Source organism: Ischnura elegans, chromosome 5 (assembly GCF_921293095.1).
Source record: "Ischnura elegans chromosome 5, ioIscEleg1.1, whole genome shotgun sequence".
Taxonomy (NCBI): domain Eukaryota; kingdom Metazoa; phylum Arthropoda; class Insecta; order Odonata; family Coenagrionidae; genus Ischnura; species Ischnura elegans.
This window is the reverse complement of record NC_060250.1, coordinates 81,643,865-81,655,701: the sequence shown is the minus strand read 5'-3', so window position 1 is coordinate 81,655,701 and position 11,837 is coordinate 81,643,865. Positions and strand designations below refer to the sequence as shown.

General features: G+C 39.1%; 1 protein-coding gene across 1 annotated transcript in view; it reads right to left on the bottom strand.

Moving 5' to 3' along the window:
• Positions 1-620: 620 nt before the first annotated feature.
• LOC124159115 (death-associated protein kinase related-like) overlaps positions 621-11,837 on the bottom strand; it is a 245,647-nt gene continuing 234,430 nt past the window's right edge. The window contains exons 2-7 of the mRNA XM_046534672.1: positions 5,351-5,563; positions 4,538-4,676; positions 4,134-4,260; positions 3,533-3,581; positions 3,231-3,410; positions 621-2,770 (exon numbers count right to left, since the gene is read on the bottom strand). Of these exons, the coding sequence (XP_046390628.1) occupies positions 1,303-2,770; positions 3,231-3,410; positions 3,533-3,581; positions 4,134-4,260; positions 4,538-4,676; positions 5,351-5,563 (2,176 nt within the window). The 3' untranslated portion in view covers positions 621-1,302. The remainder of the gene's footprint in view (positions 2,771-3,230; positions 3,411-3,532; positions 3,582-4,133; positions 4,261-4,537; positions 4,677-5,350; positions 5,564-11,837) is intronic.

Genomic DNA, 11,837 nt, shown 5'->3' with positions numbered 1-11,837 from the left:
TGAATAGATTTATCAAGTAATTTTGCCTCTCTTTAAATAGTTCAAAATTAAAGTACAATCTTATCACCTTAGGGAGACAAGGCCGCCCAGCAAGAGTTTCATAATTTGAAAGATAAATTTTGAGTTCAATATTACCTGACAGTGTGATATGAGTAAAGACATGACTGACATCATGCCCAATGATACAATTTCAGTTTATCTTAATTCTAAGTATTCCACTGGTAAGATTGGAAAAATGATTTACCTTTCATTCAATGCTTTGAGATAGGCCAAAAAGGTTTGTTTGGAAAAAGATGAAGATGACTAATGATAGGAAATGTATTGAGTTTACCAGTCCATTGACTTAAGCCGTGACTAGAGTAATTCAGACTTAAAATAACCCTTCTGATGCTGCTGTTATACACAAGTATTTTCGAACTTATTATTTTTTTCTGAAAAGCTTGTGCATTGTATAGGAGGGTTGCCTGAATTTCTTGGAAGGTTTATTTAAGTTTCTTAGTGATTATTATTGCCTGATTTTAGTAGAAACAGCCAACATTATATCATTGGACATCAGCTAACAGGGATTTGTCACCTTAAATTAATATTTGCACTGTTTTTATGTAATGAAACAATGAATGTAAAGTACAAAATATTTATAACTATACAATTCCAAGTACATTTTCTGCATCATCATCAGAGAATTTATATCATTATTGTAAGTTATAATTAATTTTAATATATTACAGTTCCTTCATTAGCATATTTTAAAGTTCTTTTATTTTATCAGCACCTTTCATGAAATTTTTGAATGTTTACTAGAAAAATTCAATTCATTTCATTTTTTCCTCTCTTCGACTTGTCACAGAGGAAGAACAGAGCACTTGTGGCAGTGACCAAGTTTTTTTCTAATATTATCATCACCTTAGGAACTTTGATTGCACACGTTAAGAACCCTGTCTCAAAGCAGGAGAACGTACAGGAGCACAGTGGGAATGCAAGAGCACCTGATTTCACTTTCACGGGACCATGGTGATGATGATGACAATGAAAAAAAGTTTTTATTCTGGGCATCAGGCCCAAAATGTTATGCTTTCAAGCTATCTAGCTCAATTGCTAGCTTGCCTTGCATAATGCAAAGGGAATTGAAATATTTTGACCTAAGTATTACAGGGAGGGAGGGGGGATGACTAGTGTTTTTGAAGATGTTCACACAAACAAATTGTTCATGAGAATCTTCACTGTGGACGATTTCCTTGTTAAATCACAAAGAAAAAAAATAAGATAAGTTAAGATGAGAGTTTTGATGAGACACTGGTGACATCATGATTTTACTTGCTCTTGTAGCTTCTTGATCCTAGCTTGGACAGATTCGCACTTAACCTCACTAAACCGAGAAAACTTTCCGCCTTTCAGTTCACGAATGACCACGACATTCCCCTTCTTTTCCCGTTCCAACTGCACACCACACTTTTTGACGTTGCCTATTTCATTGAGACCAGATGGCACTGACCTATCGAACCTTCCTAGAGTCCTCATGGCCAGTAGAGATGACGGGGAAGTATTTCCAAACGAGTCGGTAGAGGAGAGGCCTTTGGAGCTGGCAGTCTGCTGCTCAAAGCGACTAAATGCCCTCTGCAGCGATCCACTGCATTCTGATCTCCTCCCAGGATGCCTGAAATTTGCCTGGATGGCCCTGGGCGAGGTTAGATGCTGTTGGTTGACGGAGACCACTCTCTGCTTGCTGGTCAAGGACCCCAAGGCGGCGCTCTCCCACGAATCACAGATGAGGGAGGAGGAGGAGGAGGAGGTCGTGGAGGTGTGGGAGTAGCTGGTGGAGTAGAAGGTCATTTTCTTGGAGTAGGGTATGTCGAGGGAATCGTCGAGGGAAATGATGCTCGACCTGTCACTGGACGAGTCTCCTGACATCTCGCTGATGACATCACTGTTGGTGTCACTTCCGTGGTCGGAGTGTCCCTCGGCCGATGATGACGCGGAGGAGCAGCCAGAAGAGGAAGACGGTGAGGGAGACTTCATGGATGTGAGACCGCAAGCAATCAGTCTTAAATGTGCGTTTCTTGGCAACTGCGGGGGAGGTTGCGATGGTGGTAAAGGGGGAGGGATGTCGTCGTCATCTTCCTCTTCGTCAGTGTCCTCGATATAGCATCTCCTGATCTTGTAAATGCAGTCAGACTTTTGCCTCGTGGGCAGGTAGTGCCTTTCTTCCTTGGACTCATCCGTGTTGATGCCGTTGCTGAAACTCTTTCTCTCCTCTGGTGCTTTGACTTCCTCGGAGCGATCGGTGAAAGTGAAGGAATACGTAGCATTGGCAGGCATAGTGCGTTGCGCCAAAGCCTTGGTTCGATAAGATGGTGTCGCTGGGGTCATTGATGGAGTCGTGTCGTCTAGACGCTTGAGTATGTCCTCCATGTTCTTCACAAAGCAATTCCTTCTCTTGCTGCTGATTCCGGATTCTGGACTCTTGGCTGGCTCCTTCACCTCCTCACTCTCAACGTTGTTTTGGGGCTGAGTCTCTTGGTTTTCCTTGGGTGGAGGGGACTGGCTCTTCTTAAAAGATAAGGCACTATTTTGAGAATAGTCTCTCAAAGAGATGCATTCTTCTCTCTTGGGCTTGATTTTCTCATTGCTGACACTTTTTGTTGTGCTGTTGGCATCAGTCAAAATGGCTGATTTTTTGATGGATGGAGATCTGTACAGCTTGTTTTGATTTCCAGCACCTAACTTGGAGAACCATTCATGTTGAAGGCAACCTTTAGCACTCAGCCGTTTGCTGGAATTAAAAATAATTTTACTGATTAGAGATCTCCAAGGAGAGATTATTGTGCATTGCATTATACTATTGAGGTATTTTTTCAGCTTTGCTTCCAAATATTATCTCCATAAGTTTTATGATTCTACTTTTTAAAAAAGTGATGTCTGGCTTTGAACAATAGGTTTTAGCATTTTTTTCCAGATAAAAAATTTCAAGCAGTCATTGCAGAATCCTTACAAAGTCGTTTTAAGTCCTTTGAATATTAATTTTGATCAATATTCAATTTAAATGGACCACACTGGTGTTGGGATCACCTTTAATATTGCAAAAAAATAGCAGCTGATAGTTCACAATTTTGACTCTAGCCTTGATGTTTTTCGTTAAATATTAACTTTTTGTAAATTTATGGGAACTCCAGAACTTAGAAATACGTTCAGTTGTAAAACATATCTCAGATATGATGTTCATTATGCCTTACCTTGGTTCTTTCACGAGTAGTTTCTTAATGAGATCGATTGCCTCCTCTGATATATCACCAAAAAGGTCAGAAGGGAAGTCTAGTTTGCTCTGAGAAATGTTGCAGAAAGTCTCCTGCTTGGTATCTCCTCCAAAGGGTGAGCAGCCAGTTAGAAGAACATAAAGAAGCACACCTACTGACCTGAAATCCAAAAGAATACATTAATAAAGACCATAATTTCGTTGATGAAAAATCAGTACTCATTACCAAATAGTGCCACAATAAAATATCAAAGTGGTAGGGAGAAAATTTAAATCACTTACCACATGTCAGTTGCCAAGCTTATTGGCTCGTAGTTTAGGACCTCTGGAGCTGTAAATAAAAATAAGATATCTTAGATTTCTGCCCAGTGATATCTAAGGCGAAGATAGATATAGATTCCTCATTTGAACTATTGCCCGAGGTCATAGAGAGTTGTCAATTATACGAGGAGCAATGTTGCAGATATCTAAGCACTTAGCTTTTAAAAAATATTGTGGTATACAGTGATTCACAAATCCAACTTTCCATGAAGTCACTTTAATTTATTCGTTTTTTGCCTACAAAAGCTAAATTTATTCCTCTAAGTTGGCTAACTGTCAATATCAGTCAAAATGTATTGCAATTGTATCCTTTAATCAAATTTACGTACATATACACTTAGTGTTTGTAATATCTGTATGACTTGACCATGATTTAAACAGTTGCAGTAATGTGCAGCTCAGGTAAAACTTCTCTAATTTCCAAGTTTTACTTAGGATATTTTCAGGCTTGCCACATGGCTTTGTAAAAAAGGGGGGAGAATTCAACATTTTCATATTTAAAAATAAGGTTAATATGAATTGAATGATGGAAGATTTAAAAACACTAAGACTCATCACTTACCAACATAGTCAGGGGTCCCAAGAATTTCTCTAATGTCTGCTCCCTTGCTGATATAGCGAGATATGCCAAAGTCACACAGTTTGACATCACATTGTGGGAATTCTCCCGTCAGTACTAAGTTTTGTGGCTGTAAGAAAGAAAAATGTATATTAAAGTTTATTATTTAGCCTATATATACCCCAAAATTTGTATGAGCAACAAATTATTTCAGAAATAAAAAAAAAAATAGTTATGCCAATCATATATAAAATATTAAGTATCCTTGGAATTCTTTATAGAATAAATTATACATATCACAGGAAAACCAACTTGCACAGTTGTTTCATGAAATGGAGGCCTAACAAAAAGTTTTAGTTGCTTCTTTACAGATTCATTCTGTTGCAGGGACAGGTTTTGCTGCTTACCTTGATATCAAGATGAGCCACATTGATGGAGTGCAGATAGGCTATTCCGTCCAGGATTTGCGACATAAGCCTGGCTGCCTCGACCTCCTCTGGAACCTCATCCCTGTCGAGTAGCATTTGCAATTCACCACCAGGAGCACTGAAAGAAGAAAAAAAGTAAGTTTCGTTAGCCTACATGAATCAAGATCGTTCTCACTGCATTTCGACCTTTGAAGAGTGTTTACAGGAGGAAATGCAGCCATACCAAAGTATGGGCAGTAGAGCTCACAGATTCAATGAGTCATTCTATGCATTAAGGTTCATCAGATATAGGTATACTTATCTGAATAAAGATACAAAAAGCACCTTTATCGTTCATTTACTATGAGCTGCCCTGGGCTACTATATGGCAAGTAGGCAGCTGCCTGAGAGTCCTAAAGCTATAGGAGCCCTGAAGGGGCACCATGAGGTTTCTTTGTATTTTTAAAAATCTGATCATAACCAAGTATTGTGATATGTAGCTGATTTATTCCTGCATAAAATGTACATATAGTTTATTCATGAAAATTCAATTATAGGGACAAAATAAGCTTATGTCCCCGTAAAAAATGTTTTCCCCAGAAATGAAAACAAAGGCATTTAACTCTTTAAAGTTTTCATTTCTTTGACTGACTCCACATCTAAGTGTAGATATGTTAAGGTTCTAATCATGCTCAAGATAAGTGTAATTTTTACAGCTGATTCCTCCAATCAGAGTTCAGTCTAAGTATTTTAGAGCAATGCTACCACATGCATAAAATATAAGTCAGGGTCACAAGGAAATTAGATACTCACAGTTCCAGGACGAGGACCATCTCTGTGGCGGACTCTAGCACCTTGTACAGTTGGACAATCCTAGGGCAGGCCGCGCAAGCTTCTAGCACTGCCACCTCATGGACTATCTCAGGTTTCAGATCGGCTGATCGACGCCTCTTCCTCAGGAATTTGGCTGCGAAGGATGCCCCAGTCGCACGGTCCTTGCATCGACGTACTGCCGCATACTTTCCCCTTCAAGAAAAAAAGGGCACCAGTCAGAATTTTTTATCACTCCAGCATTGGTTTCACATCCATAACTTATAGGTTGAGAAATTAACATTTTTGTTTTTAAATATCTCCCATAGAGTCTGAAGAATGATGAATTAATTTAGTTTATTCACCATGTTTTGATTTTTTATTTCAGGAAGTGATCATCTTCTACATGTTAGCATAGCTTTCATACATTCTTTAGTCGATCACTCGGTTTGGAGAATTTTTAATGGTAGGAGTTAATGTTAGAGTGGTGAAAGTAATGACTATTCTAATGCCTTCATAGGTTGTCATTGCAATAAAAAAGATTTATAACTAATTTCAGTTAGATGTAGTTCGAAAATTAAAATATGTTAAGTAAGAATTGTGTCCGGTTGAGAATAAACTTATAACATTTATTACAATTTCAGTTTTTGATTCTTTCCGTTCATATTTTGAGGCATTTTTATTTAGAGGAATCGGTTACTTTCGCCTATCAAATGTCAGAAAAACTACTGGTGGTTTTTTCAAGTATCTCACAGAATAATCTTAAGGAATCAAAGGAAAAATGGAATACTTCTGTCCATTGGCGTAATAAATTTTATTTCCGATCGTTCCTCCTCTCAGAAATGTGCTATCGGTAAAAAAGTAACGTTGCTCTCAAGTGATAGTAGAGGCGCTCATTTACTCAACCAATTTTCAGTTATGTATAATCTGTAATTTGATCGTCTCTTTTTTCTATTTTCCAGGGTATTATTTTTCAGAGAACTTTTCTCGCAGTTTCCACTACTTGTATAACGTCTCTTTTCGATGCATTGTGCTGCATTTGTGGAACTGGGACGGAGTTTACCGTATACACCGTTTACCGCACGTGGAACACAGTTAAAAACAACTAACTTTAAAATGCGTGACGACGTGTAAGAGTCCGTTGCGTCTGAGAATGCATCGCCGCTTGTATCTGCGGACGAGAAACGCGAGAATCAGAGGAATGCTGGAGGAGAGAAAACTTCGTGTAATCCGAATTTTCCCGAGACATTTCGTTAAAGTGGGAACTGCAGTTTCTTTTCGATTCTTTTGAATATTGAGGTTACTAAAAGGCTTTTGTCGCCCGTCCGTCGTATCGCTAGGTTCAGGGAAAGTACCTCTCCCGCTCAACTTGCCTTTTCTCGTGACGAATGACTCGTTTAAAACCAAGGGCGTACCCAGGATCAAAACGGGGGAGGGGTGGGGGGGCAAAGCATGGTTGTTCAAGTTGTAGGTAAGATTTAAGCATGGAAAAGGTGAATGAAATCAACATTTTAAGGAAACTGTAACAGCTCATTATTAGTTTTTAAAATTATTTGCTTGAAAATATATTATTTACCTTAAAGACATTTGCGATTTTTGCTTCTGGGGGGGCTGCCCCTCGCTGGGTACGCCCATGTTTAAAACTAAAGCTATCTGTATGTATCTTTAGCGCCCACGCTTGAGTTTTTTTCTGTATCCGCCACTGGTTCAGGGTGTATTAGAGAGTAACCTTTTCAGCATTTTTCCCTAAATCTCACATGAAAATTTAGCCTCAGTATACTTTCTTAGATGTAATTTTTTTATTTGAGAAAAATTTCTAATGATACCATGCAACGCGAGCGGTAGTTTCACTCATTTCTAAAGTTAGGAATCGTTATCATGCAGCGTTAAAAACGAGAAATGAAAAATTACGATGTTCTTTTAAAATATCGATGTTCCTTCTTTGTAAAGAAGCATTCAAATGTTATGTGCATAGAATAACAGAGTCTTCTGACGAATTTGCCCAGACGTCTGCAGCGTAGTTTTTGGTCGAGGTATCCGGGAGCCTTAAGCCTTGCGAGACGAGACACGCAAAGCTTGGTGGGCCTAGGGTGGTTTTTCGGAATTCTGGTCATAAATCCCGTCGAGATTCGTATTTTCCTGGCGTTTCTCTCTCGCTCACCGTTGTCACTCCATCTGTATCACCTTTTGAGTGCCCAGGCTTTTGTTTCCATGTCTCAAATACAATTTCCACGGGCTCCTCAGACGATTCGCTGCCATGCCCGAAGTCACTCTCCAGTAAGGGCAAAGTACTTTCGAGCATTTTGGGGCGATAAATCTCTACTTTCGACCCCAACCGAGGTTGGTATATCGGACGAGGAACGCATGACCAACATTCGTGACGTATGGGACTTAGTGACGCGTTATTATGACGACGGATCGTGACGGATGGGTTGCTAAGCACACATTGCCAATGGGTACAGCAAATGATCTTCAGGCTGGCGCTGAAAGCGCGGTTGTCAGACGTGTGGTTTCGTAATTATATCACTTGGCGTCAATTAGGAGGGAAAGAAGCAAACATTTGATGTGCTACTTACTTTGCCTTTTAGTGGTCTCCTATTTTCCTCGTCACATCCGTGATTACGGAAACTTAATGCATACTTTTCCAAGATGGATGTGAACCAGAGCCACGCATAGAACGAATTTTATTTTTCTCCAAAAAAATCAATCGTTAAATGCCTATGAGAAAGAAAACCGAAATAAAACAAAGCATGGCATTTATCGCATGCATCCTATTTACGGCATTTTCCACGGATTAATTTTCTTCTTGGACATTTTAATGCATTAGCGGTGAGCTATTGTTTCGGAATGGAAAGCAATGTATGTCAAAAGACGAGGCGCATCACGTTCACTCTGTAAGTACAAGGCTTACGTTCTAGAGGTTCGATATTCGTATTAACACTCGCAGTGCAGTAAGTTGATTGCAGAGTTGAGATTTTATCAAAACGTCGTTTAATGTTGCAAAAACTTGATAATGACACATTACAGTTTTACAACTGGTTTTACGCCTCCAAAATCAGTGCTTGCGAAAATTGCTTCACAAAATGTTTAACTCTTCCAACATGGTAGGCTGACTCACTTTATCTTCGGTGCTTCTGTATTATTTCATACATTCTATCATAAAATAGTAAATAATGACACGATACTTCCTTTGTAGAGTCAAATCATCGCAGATAAAATCTATAAAAAATACCTGTGGAAGGTCGCATAAATGTTTTCTTCGGAGGAGGAATCTTGCATTTCGTTGGAATAATTTTTAGTATAAATGACCGCTAAGTGCATCATATAAGAATGGACTAGTGTTGCCAACCGAGGTACGATCTATTCCCTGGTTCAGTCTCCTCTATCGGCCTTAACGCTGATCACGCGCGTTCACGACGAGGGGGAGAAGGTACTTATCAAGCAAATATTTGTAGTCCTCAACAGGTGCTGAGCCAATATGTGTCGGTTTTTTCCATTCAGGTTGAGGGATAATCGATAGTTATTAATAACTTGAGCTAGAAAGAAAAGAGGAATAGGCAAATGGGATACATAGGTGCTACTGTGACTAATCTGTCACCTAAATGAATCTTACGATCAAGCGCTTAAATTCATTAAAAAGTACGTGGTATTCTTCACACGATTATATTATATGCAAACGTGGATTTCAGAAACCAATCATTTCCCCTACTCTCGCTCAGTACCTTTAATTGAAAATAAGGTCCCAACGAAAGGCTATATCTGACGCCACCTCGCAGTTTGCTTTTTTACCAGTGGTTCAGATTTTCGTTATCAGCGAAATAAGTAATCGAGTGAAAGAGGTATTTTTTTAAAACAACATTGAAATGAACACTTGCAACTTTCCACAACTATACTATATCATTATATAATCGTGGAAAATTGCAAAGGTTTATTTATTTCAATATGGAAAAACTCCACTCTATCACGCTTTGTTCTTCTTATTTTATTAAATAAAATGCCTCTCGATAATTTTCCAGACTGTTGCGTATTTATTGATAAAATCGGAAAATTGAACTAGTTGATTTTCATTTTCTAAACGGTGCACAGTTTAATGACGTCAGAGAATGAGTTACATTAAGCATTAATCTATGGTGAGCCAAAAAGCATGGTAAAAATACGTCGTTTATCCCTGTGTAGCTGACACAAGCGTAAGAACACGGTGAAGTGCATCTAACCGGGAGCGGATCAATCGCGAACCTATTTCTGTTGGAACGATTGAACGAGCCGTAATATGAGAAAGAGCCGTTCTATCGATTCGATATGGGCCGCGAAAGAATGGGTGAGAGGATCCTAAATTGATGGGTATTCGTGGCGATTTGCCGGTCGAGTCGACACATAGCGAGTAGAAAGGCGGGCGGGGAAAGAAACGGTCTTCTTCTTACCCAATATCTGGGCTATTCGTTCCCTAAGCAGCTGAGAGCACTTTGCAGCCTATTCGGTCGGAGGGGCAATCATTCCTTAAAGGGAAGAAAAGAGGAATGCTTGGGTAATGCTTTTGTCGTCGCCGCACACCGCCGAGTGGCGTCGATAACAGCGCGTTTTATCGGTTCGCAACGAGGCAATTCGAATCGGAATGCCGTTTTCGCTGCGACGATAGATCTTTCCGTTTTTATTTTTTTAATTATTGCCCGGCACTAGGTTAAGAGCCGATCGGGTTCTTGTCGAAAAACCCAACACCCGCTCGGATGAATTAGAGCTTCCTAAGGGCGAATTTCGACATGCCTATAAACCTACCTACTTATATAAAAACACCCTCCGTTCACGAAAGAAAATTCGTTCGCGGCTATGTGGTCCAAGGTTGTTCGCGAGAATTCTGCAGAGGATCGTCTGGGCATGGAGAGGTACCCTTTGGTAATCAGGGGAGCGATTGATTGGCGCGATCTGCTTTTCTTTTGTTCGAATCGTGATTCTCGTCCAGTGAGGCCTCACGCGATGTTTCGCCATTCGCGGATAGTATGTGTCTACCTGGTCTGATGAATGAAGCGCGGATAATGGTGGTCAATCATGGCAACGAGTTCCTGTCCTAATGATTATAATGAACGAATAACCTTGGGTACTGTGATGTGATCCTTAAAGTTGAGGTGATCAGCATTTATATTGACTGCAAGATCTGAAACAACATCCTTTAGAATCATTTTTATAAACAAACGCAGCCTTCATCGAAGCCATCTCCTCAAAGGGAGCTCATAGGTCCATGAAAGTAAGTTATTTCTCGCAAGCACTTAATTTATACCCAAAAATCTCACTCTTGGAATCGAATTTCATCCTCAATATTATTGTAATTAATTATAAATCGAAAACATCATTAAAAAAGGTCTTTACTTGAAATAATATTTACTAGAAAAACATCACTCTGTTTTCAGTTTTTCTCTGAAATAGCTCCAATATTGGATAAAAAATAATTATTTTTCATTATGTTATTATGATAATGCCGGCCAGGCCCTCAATCGGATCGTCTACAAAGAATTATACCATTAGTTTGGGTTTATTGTCCTTCAAATCTTAATTCTCAGAGAATCTTGATAGTTATTTACTCAAAAGTTAAGTAAGCGAAATCCGGATATTTATTTTACATTAGAAAATTCGGAAATTGAGAGGTTAGAGCACTTTTTCAAAGGGATCATTCGCGTTCCTCCTGCCCTCCAAAGTTCCGTTCTCCCGAGGCATCCGTTACGGTGAGACACATTGCTATAATCGCCGTAGCATAACCGCGCGATTTTAGACCGATTATACTTTTTATGAGTCAATAAAATCCTATGCCGTGAGGTTTTTGTCAGTTATCGACCCGAATAACGGGGATTCAAAACGTCTATGAATGAGCCAATTTGAATCCAGCTTCCGTCCAGCGGCACAGTTTCCCCTTTACTTATGGGAATAGCATGAAATACCTACTAGAATATTTTACGGAGGAGCCAGCGAGAGATTGGATAACGAGGCAATCAGGTAGCAACGGACGCAAATATATAGTGATAATGGATTGAATTTATACTCTCTTTAATGTTCACTTGCATCATGAAATTATCGATTAACATTTTTTATATACTATAATATTTTGCTTCACCGTTGAATTTTACGGATTTTTTTCTGCGAAAAATGCTCACTTGAAAGCTCTAAAATATAATAGCGTAATATATTTGAGTGCTCCTTAAATATTTTAATATATCATAGATACAAAACCAGGTTGGTTTTGGTGAATCTAAGGGCGTTTGCTTGTTGGCGGGATCACCTTCCGAAAAACAATCGTAATACTTAGCATATTTGAATATTAAAATGTCCTCTAGACACATAAATAGAACCTTTGATGCATAAATAACACAAAGAAGACTTAGTAATAAAAAGTAGATTTATATTTTATAATCATAAGAACACTACATTGAGAATTGCGGTTACTTCCTCCGTGCAGGATGCTTTTCAGCTCACCCAGCTACTGAGCGATGTGTATCTGATTGTG